General features: G+C 41.0%; 3 protein-coding genes across 5 annotated transcripts; 2 read left to right on the plus strand and 1 right to left on the minus strand.

Annotated features, from left to right (window-relative positions):
- The first annotated feature begins 529 nt into the window (after positions 1-529).
- Positions 530-5527, plus strand: rbm22 (RNA binding motif protein 22). Its single transcript, XM_079352541.1, has 11 exons — positions 530-665; positions 2170-2223; positions 2334-2363; positions 2469-2601; positions 2690-2790; positions 3022-3194; positions 3337-3537; positions 3657-3821; positions 4238-4326; positions 4455-4583; positions 4725-5527. The coding sequence occupies exons 1-11, from the start codon at positions 612-614 to the stop codon at positions 4877-4879; spliced, it is 1284 nt and encodes a 427-aa protein (XP_079208667.1). The 5' UTR covers positions 530-611; the 3' UTR covers positions 4880-5527.
- LOC306829494 (myozenin-2) lies at positions 5030-11144 on the minus strand. Of its 2 annotated transcripts, none has more exons than XM_079352543.1 (6): positions 10989-11144; positions 10415-10503; positions 9217-9380; positions 8314-8395; positions 7508-7691; positions 5030-6125 (listed from the first exon to the last, which is right to left on the minus strand). In XM_079352543.1, the coding sequence occupies exons 2-6, from the start codon at positions 10494-10496 to the stop codon at positions 5948-5950; spliced, it is 690 nt and encodes a 229-aa protein (XP_079208669.1). In that variant the 5' UTR covers positions 10497-10503; positions 10989-11144; the 3' UTR covers positions 5030-5947. The 2 variants fall into 2 exon arrangements, with proteins under 2 accessions (XP_079208669.1, XP_079208668.1); XM_079352542.1 differs by having other exon boundaries at positions 8242-8395.
- Positions 11145-12951: 1807 nt separating this feature from the next.
- Positions 12952-21775, plus strand: LOC306829302 (soluble guanylate cyclase 88E-like). 2 transcript variants are annotated; one of them, XM_079352296.1, is made up of 19 exons: positions 12952-13030; positions 13147-13352; positions 13489-13629; positions 14438-14577; positions 14680-14814; positions 15427-15550; positions 15642-15761; positions 15892-16009; positions 16329-16415; positions 16971-17088; positions 17716-17845; positions 18032-18178; positions 18827-18973; positions 19058-19214; positions 19296-19405; positions 19540-19629; positions 20368-20526; positions 20638-20775; positions 20961-21775. In XM_079352296.1, exons 2-19 carry the CDS (start codon positions 13233-13235, stop codon positions 21111-21113), a joined length of 2334 nt encoding a protein of 777 aa, XP_079208422.1. In that variant the 5' UTR covers positions 12952-13030; positions 13147-13232; the 3' UTR covers positions 21114-21775. The 2 variants fall into 2 exon arrangements, with proteins under 2 accessions (XP_079208422.1, XP_079208423.1); XM_079352297.1 differs by having other exon boundaries at positions 15892-15976.
- The last annotated feature ends 401 nt before the right edge of the window (positions 21776-22176 follow it).

Genomic DNA, 22176 nt, shown 5'->3' on the forward strand with positions numbered 1-22176 from the left:
ACTCACTCTTTATGTGATGGAACAAATGGGGGCTACTCACATTTTTTTAATCCATTGAAAGTTATTAGGCCTGGAATCATGCAAATAATAAATGTATAAGTGTGGTTAAACATGTTCAGCAAAAACCAGCCTCTACTTGAAGTTTTTATAAGCCTTTATTTAAAGGATTAAATAAGGAACATTGGAAAATAGGACTATTTTACGGATGATAAAGGCACATTTAGTAAAGGGCCTCTAAAATCCTGAAGGCAAAAAAAACACAGAACACATCAAGAAGATAACTGTTGTGTGGAGTTAGAAGTAATTTATTTTTCAGTCAAATATACTTTAGATATTATCTTTGATATGAGCATAAACAAAACTAAACAAAAAAATATATTGTGCAGAGAAATATTGAGCGACTCTAAAAATTAAGAGCCTTGACCTTACAGTCAGTCGTCATGATATTTAGATGCTCTCCTTTTTTTCATTTAGTTCTTCAACATGTACACGATATTATTTGAGTGTTTCTTGAAATAGGGCGACACCCTAAGGTGAGACCAGGAGGAGACGTGGCTCTCTCGCGCGGTGCATTGTGGTAGTTTTGGCCTGTTTGGCTCACACTCTGCAAAATGGCGACGTCCCTGGGATCAAACACCTACAACAGACAGAACTGGGAGGACGCGGTATGTTTAATCAGCACCATACGTCTGTTACTTCAAAAAAAACACATTCAGTTCTTAACGGGGAATCGACAGGAGTTGTTTGAGAAAATAATTAACCTCTCTCATCTCGCTTTGTTTCGTGTAGCTGGTTAGCCTCACGTTAGCTTGTGCTTGGCTAATAGACGCATGTCAACGTTAGCTTCAGTGTGAAAGCTGACTGGAAATAAAACGTCACACATCAACTAAATCTAAGCAACTGTGTGCTACAGAGGACTGACATTTAACGATTAGATTTAACCTGAACGCAAGTCTTAGGCACATTTAACAATAGCGTGCGACAGCTAGCGAAACAGGCTCAACAATGCTAACGCTAGCAGGCTAACATTTACGTCTTTTTTAGCGGTAACACTGAAGAGATCCGGTTTTATCTCAGTCACTCTGAAGCTGAAAGATACATAATACAAACTTATTAAAGGCATATAATCGAGTTTAAACGCGGATGTTAACTAGTCCACTGCAAAGTAGTAAGTCCTATTCATCAGTCCTTCAAACACAATGAACATTTCACTTATTAAATTAATAATTGATGATTCACATGATGACATTATGGAGTTGTCGTCATGTCGATAAGCTCTTCTATATTTAACAGTAACATGAGATTGTTTTCTATCCTGAGCCTCTCAAATCATCCAACTATAAAAGGCTTCAGATCAGTCCTGACACTACAGGACATGTGGCCAATGTTTGTTTTATCAAGACACCAGAGTATAAACTTTGAAACCCTGCACTATGTAGTTGACATCTAAGAGATGTTTATATTTAGATGCTGTCAGTGGTCATTTTCAGCACTTGGATTGTAACAGCATCCTACAGCAGATGGTGAAATAAGAGTGAGCTCTCTGTACATTCACATAACTTTCACCAAAACTAAATCAAACTTTAAAATACAGCTTTAGAGTCCCCAAGAGAGGGTCTGCACTCGGTCAGTCCTCTCTCATACAAAGCTATAAAAGAATGGAACAATATCCCAGTGAACTAAAAGCACATACTGACCTCCATCTGTTTTCACAACACATCAAGAAATGGATTGTAAATATCCAATCACACTCACAGTAGTTTTGCTTTCCTGCAAGTGTTTCATCTTAGTATTCAGTATTTTAACTTTGACGGTGCAAACATTATTTAAATGTAGTTTATGTGTGGAGTCTTACTATGGGTGTGTCACTTTGTTGTGATATGATAGGAAACTACCTGTTTTATTGTATTGTGTATTTTGTGTTGACCTGCCCGGGGACTGCAGATGGAAATGATCAAATAAAGTGTATTTTCTCTGTGAGATTGATGTAATTTTTGCTCATGGACCCTGACAATTAAACTGGTAAACTAAACGAAGAGGCCACTGGAGACTGTTAAAGAGAGGATAGAGTTACTACTGAAGCTCATAGCGTCCATCTGATGTTGATTTAGAAGGACAACACAGTGTTTGGCTTTGCGAGATGTTTATCTGATTTCCTTTGTCTTCCAGGATTTTCCAATTCTGTGTCAGACATGCTTGGGAGAGAACCCTTACATCCGTATGGTGAGAGAGCATCACTGAACTATCATAATGAATCAGATATGATATTGTTTTTTAATACCAGTGAAGTTTTGATTTAGATGTAGTCATCTTTTTTTTTTTCTCTTTTACAGACCAAGGAGAAGTATGGAAAGGAATGCAAGGTACGGATTGAATTGTTTCTTCAAATCAGACTGCTCAGCTTCAACCTGTGAAATTACTGTCCATGTAAATTAATCTCTTTTTCACTATCAATCGTTGTCTGTCAGATCTGTGCGCGACCATTTACTGTGTTCAGATGGTGTCCTGGGACTCGAATGCGTTTCAAGAAGACGGAGGTGTGTCAGACCTGCAGTAAAATGAAGAACGTTTGTCAGACATGTCTGTTGGACTTAGAGTATGGTGAGTCTTTCTCCATCATTACTTGTAGTTCAGCCTCCCTCTGTGTTGCTCGGTGAGTGTAACTCATCTGTCTCGCTGTGTTTTACAGGTTTGCCCATCCAGGTTCGAGACACTGGGCTGTCAGTGAAAGACGAGGTTCCTAGGTCAGATGTGAACAAAGAGTACTACACACAGAACATGGAGAGAGAGGTGAACCTGCTTCTTATTGCAGACAAAGTTATAATTTGTTTCATACAGCTCAAGTATTTGAAAGTACTTTCAAGAATGTTCTAAGCACTCGTATTGGTTCATGGTTTAAATAAATGACCTTTTGATGCATTGCAATTATATTTTTTTTAATTGAATAAACCAAGATTTATTTTATTTTATTTTTTTCATTTCTTCCTTTTCTTATTTCTGTTTGGATTTCTCTGTTCTTAGATTGCCAATTCTGATGGCACGCGTCCTGTTGGCCAGCTCGGTAAAGCGCCCAGCTCGAGTGATATGTTGCTGAAACTGGCCCGGACCACTCCATATTACAAGAGGAACAGGCCGCACATCTGCTCCTTCTGGGTGAAGGGAGAGTGTAAGAGAGGGGAGGAATGTCCCTACAGGTGAGAGGCCTTTAAACCCATTAGTACGGGGTTAACGCGTTCGAGAAGGTTGGAGCTGAACGTCTGAAGTAGACGGACAAACGGGTTGCTGTCAATTCAGATGCACGTTTCTTCACACATCGTGGTTGTCCTTTTCACTCAGGCACGAGAAGCCCACAGATCCCGATGACCCTCTAGCTGACCAGAACATCAAGGATCGATACTACGGCATCAACGATCCAGTGGCTGACAAGCTGCTGAAAAGGGCCTCGACGATGCCCCGGCTGGACCCGCCTGATGATAAGTCCATCAGCACTCTCTACATCGGCGGTTTGGGAGACACAGTCACTGATGCAGACCTCAAGTAAGAAGTTCTTTCAAAACCTTTTGCGTCCCGTGTTAAATTAACTCCAAGAGGATTTGTCACAGTGTTAGACTTCCAGTGTTTAGGGTTCAATCAGACCGCCATTTCTTTCATTCCAGGAGTCACTTTTACCAGTTTGGTGAGATTCGCACGATAACCATTGTCCAGAGGCAGCAGTGTGCCTTCATCCAGTTCGCCACACGGCAGTCGGCTGAGTCGGCCGCTGAGAAGTCCTTCAACAAACTCATCATCAATGGACGCAGGCTCACTGTTAAATGGGGAAGGTAAGAACTGGGTGACAGCAACACGTGTGGCCCTCCCAGGGGAAACGAAGACGACCACGAACCCTTCCCCCTGCTGGGCGTTCCATCGCCAACTCCATCTGCACTCACATAAACATTTCTCAGCTCTTATACAGAGCAGCAACTTAAAGGGAGCTGTGGAGGTTCATGATAAAATGTTCTTACTTAACCCTCGGTTATGGTGCGTTAGTAACAAACTGCTGATTGCAGTGTTGTAAAATACTTTCACAGAAAGGACCACAGGCAAAGAAAGATTATTACAAAGGGGGGGGGGGGGAATTTGTACCAGAAGGAACACTTTAATTTTTATTAACACAATTCTGCTGCTGCACACATCCAGTCTCAGGTAACAAAGAAAGTAATTCGTTTATCACACTTACATGGGTCATATTTTTTAGGTCTCAGGCAGCAAGAGGGAAGGAGGGCATGAAAGATGGAGTCAGTGAGATGGGTACCAGACTGGATCCGGTACCTGGACTTCCTGGAGGTGAGTCTGCAATACTATCCGTTATCTCTTCTGTTTTTATCAGATTTTTAAAAAAGAACGTTGAATTTTTTTGTTTTGTTTTATTTTTTGAAATGTTGACGTGTGATCTTTATTTCTGTGAGCTGCAGCTCTCCCTCCACCACCAGCGTTAGACGAGGAGGCTCCTGCAAACTACTTCAACCTGGACCCCAGCACCACTCCTGCTGTCATGAACATCGCTTTGCCTCCACCTCCCGGCATCAACCCACCTCCTCCAGGTGATTTTAATGTTGCACCTGGTATAGTGTTAAAGATGTCCCTATAATAAGCTTATTTGACACTGATTTAATCTTTTATGGATATGGTGTGAAAAGGTAGATGCATAATGCTGTCTTCTCTCTTTGTGTCTGTCTAATCAGGTTTTGGCCCTCCGATGTTCCACCCGATGGGTCACATGGCTCCACCTATGCCCCCTCCAATGAGTATGAGACCTCCTGGTCAAATCCACTACCCCTCCCAGGATCCTCAGCGCATGGGTGCCCATGCCGCACATGGCTCTCGTCATGGAGAGTAGCTGCTGGAGTGAAGTCACTCTGTAACACGGTGTCATTCTTTTCCTCACGTTTAAGCGCGGTCAGGTGCTTTCACTTGACGTAGTCAGCAGGGCGTGTAACCCACAGACGAATCCTGTGAGGAAAAACACAGCATCGAACCCTGTCGCGTCTTCAAGGACAACATCTTTTTTTTTTTTTTTTTAATTGTGCCACCTGCAGTGCGGTGGATGAACTGAACGAGCACCGTCTGCGCCTGGACAGACGAAGACCAACAACCTACGAGACAACTGATCACCACTCACAGTTTAAACAGAACCAGCCCAGCATCTTAACATCTGCAGTTAAAATAGTAGGAGACTTTAAAGTTGAGGGCCACCGTGACCAGGGCCACATGGTTTCCCAGGCTCCTGTTGTTGGAGCCACTGTACATAAACAAATGTTACCTGTAGGATCAAATTGTAATTGTCAAAATGTGCAAAGCATCCGTTGGAGTAGAATTCAGGGGAGCATTTTTAAACCTTTTTAATTTACAGCTACTTTTTTTTTTTTTTTTTTTATTATGTGACTCTTTCGTAATATTCCACAACATAATGACTAAGTTTGTTGTTAACCTTTCTTTGAATGTTGTTTCACTTCTTATTAAAAAGACACGACTTTGTCATTGATCATCCCGGAGTGGTTGTAAGTCATTACAATGAATGCTGTTTGAACTACTGTACTGTGTGGGAGCAGAGTAAGCTCCTTCTGTTGCATGATAGTTAAAGTTTATAGAGCTCGAGGGGGGGGGGCAAGAATCAGATGATGTGGCACATATTATTACTAAGTATGCACACAAAGGTTAGGTACAGCGAGTCAGCCTCTGGCAGCAGGTTCATGAACTCCACTGCTGTAATGATTTGATCCAGCAATGGGAGTTTGCCCAGCTGTTCTTCACACTCAGCAATAACAAACCACTTCATATATCAAGCAGGAGTGTTCTCTCTCTCTCCCCTGCAGTGTCTGGATTAACACACAGATCACCTATGTAGGAGAAAAGCAAGCGTAGGTTAGTGCTTCAGTCTTTGACTCATTCCCTCTTCCTCTCTTTTTCATAGTTCATTAGACTCAGGGTTGTAATCAATCCCCCATCCCTTGGGTGCTCTGTTGAAGTTGGGCCGGGGACACATGCGGTTGACGCTGGGCTGGTACTGGGATTCCACGGCCTCAAAGTTCATCTCTGGGATCACCCTTTTGCTGGACATGCCTCCTCCGAATGGCTTGGCAGATCTGACAAGACAAAGAGAAACTCTTAGTTAAGCTGGCTGATGGCACATTTGTTCCATGCAATAAAATATGCTAGGTTGTATATGGCAAGACACAGTTTAGTAATCCCTCTGATTTGAACTGGTTCTGTCAGCAGGAGAAAACCTCAGGACAACTCAAGCATCTTTTGTGATGAGCTTTTAGTTGAGTTCAGATTGAGTTAGGGCATCTGAATATCATAGTTAAAGGGGACATATCATACTTTTTCATATTATACTTTTTACCTTTTCAGACTGTTCTCTATTTGAAACATCTGTGCTGTGCAGAGAAGAAATGAGACACAAGCTCTGAACTCTGAACTTCAAACTACCATAAACAACGCACATTGACAAATAATAACTGCATTTGTTACCGTTTTTACACTCCAGGCTAGGGCTGTAAATGTTGATTACATTATTTGGTGGTAAATGTAGGAAAAAAAACTGACAACATGAATCAAGCAGCAGAGGAGGTTTGTGACCCTGTAGAAACCAGCTCTCTCAAAACGCTCTGTTTTGGTGTGTGTGTCTCTTTAAATGCAATGAGTCCCTCCTGAGTTTTCCCCGTAGACGTCGCTCCTCTGTAGAGAGAAAAAAAACATGACAAATCTGCCCAAAAGTTTTGCTCTAAGCTGGGGGTGGAGATACCAGAATCCAAGCTATGCTGTCACAAACTGAGAACATTTAAAACGGAGCACTTTTCTCTGTGTGGTAAGACTTCTGCAGACCACAAACAAAGGGCCAGATGGATTTATTTCAAATTCTGTGGATCGATAGACACTCAGGTTACCCAAATAAATGTTCAAAAACAAAGTAAAAGTGGATCTTTCATAGCATGTCCCCTTTAAAGGGGGTGGGGGGGGAACTGATCTCTCTACCAGGGTTCAGGTTTAGTTTCAGCTGGCAGAAAGCAATTGATTGACAGCTTTAATTGTGTAAATCCTGAGTTTATCTTTCATACATGCCTTCTTTCTCCATCTGCCTGGGCCTAACCTACGTACTGCCTTGCTGCTGTGATGCAATTCCTTGTGTGCCGCGAGAAAGATTATTTGCTTCGTGCGTAATCTGTCTTGTGGGGGCATTATAAGCCTGCAGCCCCCACAGCGGATCACCTTTCAAGTGCCAAGCTTCAAAATAGCCATCACACAGCCACACTTCAAGGAGGTGCAAGCCAGAGACTAGATTTATTTCCAAACTGTGGAAACATGGAGCAGAGCCGAGGGAAAGGATGCTTGTGATGAATAAGGTGGTCAGGTTATCTGTGGGTCTATTTGGAGACAGGGTGGTTCTCCGTTACTTTTCATCAAACCCTATTGTATGTGTTCATTCCTAATTTATTTGACCGTGTGTGTTACTGACAAGACTTACCTGTTAAAGCACCTGTAGTTGGTAGGCTGTAGCTTTTGTGGGAGCTCTGGCAGCTGGCAGGTGAGGGTGTTCATGAGCTCTTCATTACCTATCAGAGCCTCTGTCCATGGGGAAAAGTACGCCTTGGGGATAACTGTTGTGTTGAACTTTTCTTTCGGAATTTCTTTCAGAGGGCCAGAATATCCTGACAGAAATCAAAATCAAAGTGCAATGTCAACCCCTCCTCAAAGAAAGAGTTCGATTGAAGCAGTTACTTTAATTTGAGGGTAATTTTAGTCTTTAAATTCAAAGTCACCATATAAAGTCTCCTTTAGTTTGAAAGCTAATCATATCAACCATTGCATCACAAAAAAAAAACAGGCACCAACCATGCACACACATCTTATAAATATACATTTCCTAGATGTCACGCCTATCAATAATAGGAACTACAGTAATTATATCTCAGTGTGAATTCCTCTTAATGAACAGAGCTTAGCTTCCTGTCAGTAAGACCATGGCTGTGCCTTCTGTCAGGACCAATACACACTAAGCAGATAAAAGCTTCCTGCAGACTGCCAACTCTGCCTTCACTAATAAGGATAAAACCAACTCATTGACTCAGTGTATTTTTTTTTATATGAAGGATGAACACTTGCAGACTGAAGTGAGATATTGTGTTTGTGCATTTCAGGGAGCTGCTATTATGTTGCAGTCTATGGCGATTCTTTGCTTCACAGTGTATCATCACTTACCTGGCGCGAGGACTTCTGGACTGCCTTTCTTAGCCACGGTCTTCTGAAGGTTCATGACCAGGCTGTGCTTACCATGAATGGGGGGAGCCTGGTCCACTTTTCCTCCCTGCGACTCGAGGATCATCTGCTGTGGAGGAACTGACTCAGAATAAACCTGTAAAAGGGATAGTTCAATTAATATCAACATGTCTTGACAGATGTGCTTTTTTTTAAATTTTCAACATGTAGTAAAATGTGGGACAGCAGAACAATTTTAAAAAAGGTATGGTAAACATAAAAAAGGTTAACGTTAAAAAAAGTGAGGGTGCAAAAAGTAATTGGTAAATGTTTCATTTGAAGGCAGACTGTAGTCGAAATAACTAAACATATTGTGCAGGTGTACCTTTGCTTAAAGACGGAGACTGGACAGAGTTTATCATCCTGATGGTCTGAGGAATAATGTTTTCTTTATATACTGTAACAGGCTGTATTCAGATTTACACATATATTTTGTAGTTGTATTCTTGGACCTCCTGGTTAAATCCACTTAGTTTAGGAATGTCTTTAATGGGCCACTGAGCGTCAGAAAAATGTATTGTAATGTATGTATACCATCAAACCGCTTTGTGGGAAGTGTGAATACAATGTTTTTGGGTTGAATTCAAAGGAAAGATGAAAAAAACAAAACAAAAAAAAAACAGTCTTCTTCAGGAGTTCCCCTGCAAAAGTATTTTTCTGTAATCCAGCTGGTCCAATTTTCTGATTCTATTATTGAGATAAGGATTTAACTCCCCTTTGCTGTAAATAAGACAGGTCAGGACAGTGTCACACCACAGCAGCTTTTAATTATCAATTATTGCTCTTTGATCAGTGTGGGGGAAAGCCCTAGGCTGTAGCTGTAATCATCCGCTATCAGATCGTTTGCACAGGTTCATCAGTTCGGTTGCAGGAAGTTCACCGAGTCATTACGCGCTGCATCGTCTCTCACTTTCTTACATAATCTGTGTTCAAGGCAGCACCAGCTGTGTTCTCCAGTGTGAACCTCTCCACCCTCTTCTGCCTCTCCTGAAACATGCGGGAGCCTCGATTAGATGGAAGGTTGAGCTCCTCCATCATCACGTCTCTCGGGACGCTCATCTTCTTCCCCAGGTTCAGGCCTCCTGACACAACACCACAGACACAAGTGTTTGAATGTGTGAGCGTATTTCGTATCCCTGTGCATTTCCGAGTAAAATATATTTCAAAGTAGACAAATGTATGCTGCGTGGTTGCCTGTAATCCTGCATAAACACGTCATGACGTTTAGTTATCAGTGCAAATACAATGATAACAGCAACCTCCAGACATTTGGAAAGAGAATGAAAGTAACACAGACTAATAAGGACCTTCGGCAAATCTTAATGTCTCCTCTGATCTTCTTGTTTCTGTCGACATGAAACAGCTGAGGGGCTCTGAATCCAAACCCGTGTGCAGCATCACTAAGTTGATATTCGCTTAGTTCTGCTTGGGGTCTCTTCTCGTGTTAAATCATGGCACAGCAGAGGGTCTGAAATAGCCTGGAGATGATGTCAAGGGGTGCGTAATGTTTGTTGCGGTCTGGGTTGCAAGGGTAACGGGGCATATAAATAGGATCTGAGGATGGAAGAGTCAAGGAGGAGTGTATGGCCCCCTTTTCTGAATCATGAAAAGCGTCGGAAGAAGTCTGGGCATGTGCCACACTTGAGGAGCTGCCTTTGATCGAGCTGTGCAAAATTCAGTGGTGGGAGTCACATTTTGCTGAGTTTAGGAGACTTTGGTTTCAAAGTGTAGCTGGCAGACAGCGCTGGAAAACAAACAGCGTAACTGGGATGGTCCCGGCTGGAATGTTTGGAGAATTTCAAACACACACTGGCACTCTTGGGATTTGGGTGTATCACATGGCATGTGTCCCGAGGCTGTGGGCGAACACACTTTGATGTTGGGCTCAATTATATGACAGCCCCTGCTGCGATCACAAAGAATGAACATTTGAATTTTAGGTGTGAATACACACAACAGCGCGCCAAGTTGTCAATGCAATGTGTAAACCAGTATGTAAACTTACACTGGATCGTGCATTCATTTACATTCAGGTATTAATGTCAACTAACACTTGTGTTAGCTTACGACCCAGTGCGTGTTATTAAAGTCCGATCTGACAGAATCAAATTCTTACCTCCCCTGACCTCCTTAGACAGAGCTTTAGCCTGCAGCATCCTCTGTTTTGTGAGGTCGTCCAGGCCCGCATGCATCATCATCTTGCTCCTTTTAAGGACACAGAGTTCAGCATTGATTGTCACGAAGATTGTCATAAATTGCCTCACGTATTATGATGCATCTACTACTTTAAAATATCATCCAGCTTTATTTTAGTACAACTTCAGACTTCAACTTCTCTGACCAAAACAGGTAAAACACTCTTCTGTATTGTGTCCTCTTATAAATTACATTAAGACCAACCCTATTGTGGTTTCACTAAAATAACCATAGTCATGTGTTTCTCCTTCATCGGTTTACTGAGATTTGTATCATGTATAACTACAAAACAATATCTCACTGCATCAAAACCCGAGGGACTCTCGTCCCTCCAGCATCAGAGAAGTGAAGGATTAAATCTTAATACAGTTCATTTAAGGACAAGATGGCTTCCACACCATCAACTCCTTTAAGTCAGACAGTTAGCAGTGCCTTCTTTCATTGCCTCTCTTGTGCGCAGTAAAGACCTACACTCGCTTCTCCTCAGTGCTTACCTGTCTGTCCCTGTGTGTCTGCAGTAGGAGCTGAATTGGTGTATCCTGCACTGGGATGCTTCCACGCTCTCCTCTGACACTCCTCAGCCGAGAAGCAACAGTCCGTATAAAACTCATCCCAGGATGCCTCGGGTGCTGACCTCACTGGGTTATTTTAGCAGAGGGATAAGAGAGTGAGGATGGAGGGAGGGCGGAGGGGAAATAAAAGGGCGATTAAGGGTAAGGGGCGAGCATAAAGATTTACATCCTGACGCTAGACTCTTTGATAATAAAAATCTGATCCCCTGTGTGAGTGTGTGTGTGTGTTTGTGTATGTGTAACAGCTGCTATAAAGACAGTGATACTGAGCTGTCAGAGACAACCAACCCCCCCACTGCAAACATAAACATAAACACAATCTCTAGATTTCTCTCTCCCCCTTCTCAATTCTGTGAAGAAAAACATGTAACTGTAAATTCTACTTAACTCGTTCTTTGTCATCAGCACATGCCCACTATTTGTTTCCTACATGAGGAGCTTTCTTGATGTTGCATAGACCCTAGGTTGGAATTTTATGTACAGGGTCAAAGGTTAAACTCAACTTAAATTTTTTAATTCATTGTTTTATTTATCGAACATGTGAAGAAAACAACAAAATAATAATAAGAAAATAGTCAACAAAATATAATTTCTTTTAAAAAGTAACATGTCCAAAAAGGAGAGGTAAGACGTGTAAACTTATTCATTACTACCCCTTCTCCATTCACAGTCTTAATCACATATTGCTGTCATTTCAATTTGATAACATAATAAACTGTAGGCAGTTTCCAAGATTCGAGATTTTAAAAAAAAATTTTTTTTATCTGTTTAAGTGAGCTTCCTTCTTCCTCTCTGCACTTTCTAAAAATCGATTGTTTATACCTGTATTTGAACTGAGTCAGGCTCATACATTGCCTCAGCTTCACACTCAGCTTTCCACAGTCGTACCCCCAGGAAACTCTGAGTTAGTTTGTGAGTCCATTTTCCTTCGACCTCCTCTTTGTTGCTCTGAGTTATGGACCTTCTACATGCCTCTCAGTAGCAGGTGTGTTTCACTAAATAACATCCTCCCAATGTTTTTGTGATTTTGTGTTTTTATTCTACTTCCTTGCCCACTACTGAGAAGCTCAAGTTGTGAATATCTGACTACATTTGTATTTTGTGTCACACTAGAAGTGATGCCCTTTAACTTCACATTTTGTTGCCCTTTTTGAACTCCAGTTAGATTTTATCAAGCAGCGTTTTTCCTTACAAATTGATTCATTGAGCACAGGAGGAGCCTGAAGGGAAGAAACACATTTTCCTTATCCCTGTTGAGATTGGATATCGATTTCCCTCCTGCTCTGCTCTGCTATGCCACTTTCTCCTGGTAGGAAGCCTCCAGGGCTGTGAAAGGAAACGTGGAGTCATCCTAAGTCTAAAAATAATAAACCACAGACACACATCTAAGTATAAGAGTTGCTCAGGATTTTGCTTGAAAGTCTTTGTATTAAGGATTTAAGACATATTTGGCATAAAACAGAAAATTGTGCAACTTCATTTAATAATAATACGGCATAATATAACAATATAATGTAATAATTTGTACGGCACTGTATTAAGCAGAGCATTTGCATCATCAATCTGTTAAATACAAGCTTATTAAACCTAAGGCTTTTTACAGTTCATCACTGATATCATTAATTCATGATAGTGTCTCTTGGTTATTCAAGGTTTTCAAACAGTATTTGACTTAAAAAATAATGATACTGAAAAGAGGATGAATTCTCTTGACAGGTGTCACCTGTGTTTGAAAGGCGGCTTCCACAGTGTGTTCATGTCACATAGAGAGAGGGGCACAGCCACCAGGTGCTGACACTGGAACAATACAGGCCCATTCAGACTCAAGAGTCTGTGCATTTAGGGCACCTTTAAAAGCATGAGCCCTGTTGGCTTTCAGATGAAACTTTATTGGGCTGGCTTTTCTCAGAAGGTGCAAAGCTCCACAGGTTAGCTCAGAAAGCGAGGGAGAAACAAAGGCAGCAGTACGACATATGGCTTTTTATAGCTTCACCCTCAAAGCTAAATGCATTAAAATTCAGATTGCAGGTCTGAAAAAGTCATCTGTCTGAACTTTTTTTTTTTTCATTTTCCCTTGCAGGTACCTTTGGGAGGACTGTTTGAAGTCAATCAGTTGGAGAGCTGCCTTGAAAGTGCTCAGACTGAGCTTCAAACTAGAGAGACACAATGTACGGGCTGCTGTGTGAGAGTCTGCATGACTTCATTAAAGAGTCCTATGGGGATGACGTGTGGAAGCTGGTCAGAGAGAGAGCAGACGTCAGGTTACACTCCTTTGTTACCCACCAGGTACTGTCTGTACATCTGAAATGAACAATATAATTCTGTTTGTATTTTTGTAACTCTATCTGCTCTGAGGCTTCCGACTATTGATGTCAAAACATATATCTTTCTCTCCGATGATAAATCCTATGCGTGTCTGCAGGTGTATAGTGAGAGTGTGATCCCTCGCATTGCAAAGGCAGCCAGCGGAGTGACAGGCACACCCTACAATGAGCTGATGAACTCCTGGGGCGTCTACTTCTTGGGCTTTGTGGGGAAATACGGCTATGACAGGATTTTGAAGGTGAAAAAGATCTCAGATTCAATACGCTTTTGCCATTTGGTAGGTGTGTGAGAGAATTATAAAACACCCAATGAATGTTGTATGTTTAAAACTGCCGTTTCAGGATTTCATTTTTATTCTTTTTATTCAGTCTTATTTGTGTAATTTGTCTTATTTTTCGGTTGACATTTACTAGCTAAACTCCATTTTAAAAATATTTGAGAGCGTTATTGAATCCCAAAAAATAGACAGTTTGTTTGTAAATGTAAGATACTGAAAAATCATTATGTAGTTCATATAAATATAACTTAGTAAATTAGGGCACGTCACATCAGTCTCTTAGGTTTTGCACATCTTAAAAAGAAAGAGATCGTTTGAAGATTGCATGTACTAAAACAAGCCAATTTAGAGAAATAACCAAAGTTTTAGTCCCTTTCTTTCCAGTTATTCTGTATTTCTTTTGCTTTTAATGTTTTAATGTTTCTTCAGAGTCATATTTCAAAAGTAAAACTGGTTAAATTGTGGCTTAATGGAGTAAATACTCTGATGTTAATACCTTATTTAAAGACAGAGTAGAAGGGAAAATTATGGATTTTTTTTAATTGGCTAAAAGCAATTCACTATGCTACTTTCATAAAGTTACATGACTCAAGGTTTGACAAAAATCAAATCAGTAAAGTGCAGCTAATGATATCATGATATGAAGTCACTTTTATTGATTACTATTCCTTATTTCAAGACCTTTGGCCTAAAAAAACAAAAAAATGCTAAATAATGAAAAGGTTACTAAAGACATCATCTTTATGTCACACGTTGTCTCTAATTTCAGGTGCTGGGCCGTCATGTGCGTGACTTTGTTAATGGTCTTGATAATCTGCACGAGTACCTGCGCTTCAGCTACCCCAAGGTGCAGCCTCCAACTTTCTTCTGCCAGGAAGAGTCTGCCACAGGAGTGACCCTGCACTACAGGTCAGCAGGATGAGGAGATAGAGGATCAGCCATCACAGATAAAAGATGTTTGATTCAACTCCTCTGACTGATACTGAACGTTGTCTCTGTTGTGACATGCAGAAGTAAGCGCAAAGGCTACCTGCACTATGCCATGGGTCAGCTGAGGCAGATGGGGAAACAGTTCTATGATACTGACATCCATGTGGAAGTGCTGTCTGAGCAAATGGTCGGAGACTACTCCCACGTAACCATGAGGTATACACACAGACATACACCAGGCTCTTTTACTCAGGTACTCTACAATCTTGAGTTTATGCGTACTCTTTGTCTTTCTGCATTTGAGACACAGTTACTGTATTCTCCCCTCTATGTTAATGTTGCAGCAGCTGATACCTAATAAAACATGAATTAGTCAAGAAAAGCAAACCAAGTCGCTCCCGTCGCGTGTCTAGGATTTATTGATAGGTGACGCTTCCTCAGACTTCAACAACCAGTGCTTGTAAACCATTTTGCATGTTGCTCCGTACAATGACCCCAAAAATAGTTGAGAGGTGTTGATGAATCGGGAATTCAACTAAAGCAACATTTATCTTTTCGACTTCTCAGAGGGTCTCAAAGGTAAGTTGAGGCCTGGAGGCAGAAACAAAAAATGTGTCAGTTTTAATTTGAGTAAGCACTAGTTTCGCCTTTGCTCACCATCAAATGAATACTTGTCTTTACATTAAGTTAAGTAAAATGTCATGATAGTTGCTATTTGGTGAATCAGTTTCACTTGCTGCTTTCCCAGTGAAGGATCTGTATATTCCTGCACAACAGTATAGATATTACTTAAAAAATGTGAGAAACAAAATTGGTATGTCTGTGCAGACTGAACTTTGACAACTCAGCCTACCGCTACATCATGAAAGAGGATGAGGAAGAGCAGGAGATTCTGCCGATTACCTCAGACTTCTTCTTTGAGGTCTTCCCCTTCAACATTGTCTTCAGACAGGTAATCTCTTATAGCCTTAAATCTACAAAGGACTGAAAATAAAGGCAAAGAAGGCTTGGACAACTGTAACTGTGATCCTCTGATTTTTGAGGACATGGTGGTGCATAATGTTGGCTCTGGACTGGCCACAGTGTTTCCTGATCTGGATGGAAAGAAGATCAATGATGCCTTCCTGCTGGCTCGCCCCCTAGTGGAGTTTACATGGAACATGGTAAGACAAAAGCTTCACCTGTCTCCATATTAGATAGGGACCACTTTGATGCCTACAACCAATTTAGCTCCAGTAATAAAACACAATTGTGCAATTAACAACACAGCATGTTTTATTCATCTGTTCCCAGATCATTTCCCACCCCAATAACCTGTTTGAGATCATGTCTAAGGAGCCTGTGAAGAGAGAGAGGAACCTTCACAACCGAGTCCAGAGTAAGAGTGGGAGCCATGCAAACACTCGCAGGGGTGTGTTTCTGGTGTGCAAAGACTTGCTGGCTTCTTGTTAGATCAATTTCTCTACAGTCAGTTGGAAAACACACTTTCAATTTCATTACAAAGAAAAGCCATCAAACGATGCATGTACATGTAGGCCTACAAGAGCTCATCTTTTACATTATCCCTTGAATATGTTGATGAAATAAGTTATGTCATAAGGAAGTCTTGCAGTTGCAGAAATGTAATTGTTGTATTTCACAATGTCATTTATTGTAATTGATCCCTGTCCTGGTTCACAGGTTGAAGGTGAATGTTTATGGCTCGTATGGTTTACCATGTTTTTCCACAGATTCTGACTATGAAAATGCCAACCGCTCCGCTGATGTAGACGTGGAGCTCATGGCTTTCCAGTCAATCATTGGAGATGATTACAAAGGTCTCAAACGCTCTATTTTCTACAAACGACACATTGCATAACCCGAGCACAGTAATTGAATTGGCTAATATGGCAGATAAAACCTATTAAATACTTTATTATTAAAAGTAATATGATAGAATTACAGGTATCGTTTCTTTTCAGACATACACTTAAATACTTGGATTGAAATCGAGTTGTTGGGTTATTGAGAGCTTATTGAGAGAACACTTTCATAACTGTATGTTATGAAAGTTAACCATGAAGTTAAGTCAGAAGTTGGTTAGCTGAGCCCCTCTGTACAGTACATTGTAAAGTAATTTTGGAAAAGTGATATATAAAAAGAGTAATGACTCTATTATAATAGCTAACAAATTGTTTTTTTAATCTCTTTTGTTCTAATTGTATGAAAACTTAAGTCAAAAGCAGAACTTGTCACTCATTTTTATCTTGGCGTAATGTGCATGACTCCAAGTAATGACAATTTAAACTATACAGAATTAATATTTTTAGTTTGCAATCTCAAACACTGCTCTTAATGTTTTTTTGCTTGCATTCATCACGCTCTTATTTTAGACGGTAACAGCGCTAATGCCATGGAGAGCTGGGGTGACGGGAGCCGCTGCCTAAAACTAAAAGGACAGATGAGATACATGCCAGAGTGGGAGTCCATCATCTTCTTGGGAACCCCTGTGTAAGGCACACACGCAAGCACGCACACACACACACACACACACACACACACACACACACACACACACACACACACACACACACTCACAGATCTTTATTAAAAAGCTGCAGTAGAAAAGTAAAACATTCTTAAAAGCGGCGAGAGCTAAACTAAATTACGAGGCAGGAAATAAAAGACTGGGCAGGGAATCAAATCAGGGGCCCATTCTTACAGCACTTTCCATGCATGAAATGAGGTGCTAATTAGCTTGTAATCAGACAGTGCAGCTCTTGTGAGCCTAATGGGAACCCATTTGCAACTGAGAGTGTTTTCTGCTGAGTACATTACCAAAACATCTTCCTCCTCTTTCTGAAACATTTTGTTTCCCAAGTTAATGCTTTTATACCTGTATTGACAAAACCACCGAAATGTTAAATGTCATATCACACAGCTGACATTATTTATTCCGTAGCAAATAAGAAGAGGCTAATGTTTCTAAAAAGGTTCTGTAATTGTAATTGGTTGAGTAATTGGTTGAGTGCATAGTGTTATTATTGTTTTTATTTGTTATCATTTTGTAATGCTCTTGTCTGTATGTGCATGTCTGTATCGGTGTGTGTGTGTGTGTGTGTGTGTGTGTGTTTGTAGGATGGAAAGTCTGAGTGCTATGTTTAAGACGGGCTTGTACATCAATGATCTGAGCATGCACGACTCCAGCAGAGACTTGGTGCTGGCAGGCACCCAGCAGTCAGAGGAGCTGAAGAGAGCTCTCATACAGGTTGACTCGCATGCATCTGCTTTTTTTTTTTTATTGTGTGATCAACTCACCTGTTCACCTTCACTGGCTAAGTTGCTCTGAAGACTTACTTTTGGCACATGCTCATTCACCCTCTGCAGACATGAGATGTAATGAAACAAACGAGCATGATGACTATTCTGTTGATTGACACATTTGTGAGTACAGGAGCAGAAGAAGTCCAGTAAGCTGGAGGAGAGTATGAAGATGTTGGACTATGAGATGAAGAAGACCGATGATCTTCTTTACAGGATGATTCCCAAGCCAGTGGCCAAGAGGCTTCGCAAAGGAGAGCCAGCTGTAAACACTTGTGAGGTCAGAATTGACGAGTGTGCTAATAAAAACTCGAAAGGAGACACTGGCTGTTCTTTGAAACACAGTTTTGCTCCCATGGCTTCACATACTGTCAATACGAAGCTTCAGCTCTGGTTAGCTTAGTTTAGCACATAAACTGGAAGAAGAGGGAAACAGATACCCTGCTTTTGTTCAAAGGTAACTAGACAAGCACTGATACTAATAACAAAAATTACATTTAACATGCACAGAGTAATAGGTTGTATTATTCGGAAGCTCTATATGGGCAGATAATAAGATTATGTGTAATGTTTTTGACAAAGACAAGCTAGCTGTTCCCATAATTTCTTGTCTTCATGCTAAGCTAAGTTGATCTTTAGCTACATGAGACACATGATAGATTTACAGTTTAAAGACACATCATATGTGTTTGGTTTTTTTTAAACCACAAAAACATTTACATGATCTTTTAGGAAGAAGCCAAAGACACATACACACACATCAATCCCCTGACTTCTAATGACTTTTGTAGGAAGACTATTTGAGGCTATCGTTAAATTCGTTGTCATTAGGAGTGGTTTAAGAGTGGCTGCATAATGAATGCCTGCCTCTCTCTCCTGTGTGTGAGTGCCTGCCGGCTCATCACCTCTCTCATCTCTTTTTCCCCAGGTGTTCCCAGATGTGACCATTCTTTTCAGTGATGTGGTGGGATTTACTCGCATTTGCAGCCACATCACTCCAATGCAGGTGGTCTCCATGCTCAACACCATGTACACGCTGTTTGACACGCTCAGCGAGAAGCACCGCGTCTTCAAGGTTTGTGTGTACTTACCATCTGCTTAATATGTGTTATTCATGCTGCATTAAAGCTGCTGTTCCTGTCTTCTTATTTAAATCTAGGTTGAGACTATTGGAGATGCCTACATGGTCGTAGCTGGGGCTCCAGAGAAGACAAAATATCACGCTCATAACATCTGTGACATGGCCCTAGACATGGTGCGCTCCATAGACCACCTGAAGGACCCCTCAAATGGCAATAACATACAGATTCGTGTTGGTGGGTAGAACGTGTGTTGTCTTATCTGTGTGATTGTGTCGTCTTTCTTTTTTTAAGTCTTCTAACTCGATGTGGTTGCAGGGATCCACTCTGGGATGGTTGTGGCAGGTGTGGTGGGACATAAGATGCCCCGTTATGGTCTGCACGGTGACACAGTCCACACTGCATCTGCCATGGAGAGCAATGGAAAGGTCGGTGGAGAAGAGAAGTGAAAGACTGACATGTAGCAAAGTGGATTAATCAGTTCAGTTAACTTTATTATGACAAAAGGGAAAGTTTGTATGATTTTTTTTTTAACTATCTTGTTCTTCTTTGTCTCATTCAGGAGATGCACATCCAGCTCAGCAGTGCCACCTATGAGCACCTGAAAGGGAGCCACTTTATTTTTGAAAGAAGGGGCATTATTACCATCAAGGTTAGGAGTCAAAACTGTAACCACAGCAACAACACCCTCAATTCTAATTGCATTCACTGTTCCACTTCAATATAATGAAATAATAATGCTTTCCTATAAAATAATGTGAGTAGAAGGGAGAGTGGCTGTGTTCAGTACAATCTGCCTCAAAGCCTCATGATATACAATCTACTTGAAACCAAACATGTTGGTAATTGGAGACTTACAATGAGACATTATAATCATTTACTTTACACTTTAGTATTTAGAGTGGGTACCCCTAGTTGATCTGCCAACTTCTTTTATCACCCAGTTTGATTTTGAACCTGAACATTCACTTTCTGAGACAGCTGACCACAAGTGACAATTTCAAGAAGGCAAGCTTGACTTACTTTGCATTGTGGCGGCATTAGCTCAGTCTGTAGGGACTTTGGTCCTGATACGGATGTTGGTCTGGTAGCTGGAGAGGTTGCCAGACCACTTCTCGAGCACTGCCAAGGTGCCCTTGAGCAAGGCACTGAACCCCCACCAGCTCAGGGGGCGCTTGTAGGAAAGCATTCTTATCACATAAATGCATGTCTGCAGATCCTGTTTGTACATGTGTGTGATTCAAGCCTGTGTGTGTGAGAAGCATGTTTCTACAATAACAGAGCCAACCATATATATATATATATATATATATATATATAGACATTGTCCCATGAGTGTATTTTTTCAATGTTTTTACTGTCCTGTTCTCTTCTCTCCCATTATTTTAAGGGTAATGTTGAAATTGAGACCTACTGGCTGAAAGGGAAGAGGGACAAAGATGGTAATGCTCAGGCAGCGTGTCCCCAGTTTGAGACTCAGACAATAAGCAAGGCCATCAGCAAGGCAAACATCACAAGCCCAGAGGAGACAAGGGACAAGGAGGAACTGGTAAAAATTTAACTCAAAGACATGCTTGAATGGTTTACGCACTCATTTGCTTCATAGCCACCGTCATGATCATCTCTGATTCCATGACTCTACTTCTGTCTTTGCTCCAAGGTTTTCCCACTGGTTGCAGGCGAGGATGAGGATGATGTCAAGGCTATTCACTCTCATCGTATTAAGATGGAGATATCTGGCCATTCTCTGGAGGAGTCGATGGAAGAGTGCCGTGTGGAGGAGATGTCGGTTCATAAGGTGAGGGGGAATTTTGAGTGCAAGTGTTTTTTGTAACTTTCAAAGACTCTATTAAAATAATTGAACAACTTCTTATTCTTATAATCCTTTTGACTCCCTTGCAAGGGTTATTTTTAGCTGCTCGTGCTATTTTTGCATTTGTTGTTTCGAAATCAGAGTGAATTAATGAGCTGCTTCTTCTTCAGTCCCACTTTAAGGATGCATTGCATGACGGTCTGCAGGACTCTCATCTGGAAATGGACTCACCTGATTCTGATGGCAGAGACTCCATCATAGAGTCCCGAAGCAGCTCCTGTGACTCACACAGCTCCAAGAGTACTATGTGCACCTTGTCATAAATGTGACCTGATCAAATTACTGTTTCTAATGCGATCCTAATACGGACACTTAAAGCATTGAATGGTATTCCATATAGAGATCATTTTTAATGTTATTTTGCCTTTTTGGGGAAGTTCATTTGTTAAACACCTTTGAAAACTTCACCTATGTGTTAGTGTGTACTTTAACTAGTTAGTAAGGCTTCTAGTGGCTCCTCAACCATGATAGTAATAATAGATGACTGGGAGGTCAGTCACAGCTGTCAAATATGGGGTAAATTTAAATTTGGATTCAGGACTCTCTGAATATGCTACTTTATTTCTTAAGTTTTATAACAATCTGCATAATGGGAAAAAGTTACCTTAAAAATAGAATGCGTAGGTTGGTTCTAAATCCCGTCATGCCAAACATGTTTGTATTTGTAATATGTGGAGGTAGAAGCCATATTATTTGGATGTTTCAACCAGCTACCTAGTCTAGCAGCCTAGTGCTACATACCATCATATTTAACTGGATTAATTGGTTGTTTAGTCCAGAAGCATTCTGGATTGGGTTTGCTGATAATTCTCTTAGATAATTAAACTCAGAGGTTCAAGACTAATTTGCATTTGAAAAATCATCAGGCGATGCCAAGCTAGTTTTTTACTGCACTGCCAAATCACCAGTGCTCATTTAGCTCTGACAATACAAAAATATATCATAACAGTTGCTTTTAACTTTACACTTGATGAGTTTGAAAACTTGCAAAAGGGCCCTATGAGAGATGACACACTATTCAAAATATCAACACAGTCAAACAGAAAGCAGAATGAATGAAAACTCTGCTACTGGTATTTACCTTTTGTTTAGAAACAAAAAATGTTCATGGCCATGTGGTTCAGCTGGACATGAGCTCAGTCATTTCATGTTCTCTTTCAATCTGCTGCAACATGTGATCTGACATCTTGCTTCATCCTTCTCTGAAGCCCCTCCCCTGTCCCTCCTCTCCTCTTCAGCTTGCATGTCTGACTTCATTGTTCTCTATCAGCCTTGTCGTACACACAGCCCTGCACAATGTAAACGCTTGTCAGCTCAGAGAAAATA

This window comes from Symphodus melops (assembly GCF_947650265.1).
Source record: "Symphodus melops genome assembly, chromosome: 9".
Taxonomy (NCBI): Eukaryota; Metazoa; Chordata; class Actinopteri; order Labriformes; family Labridae; genus Symphodus; species Symphodus melops.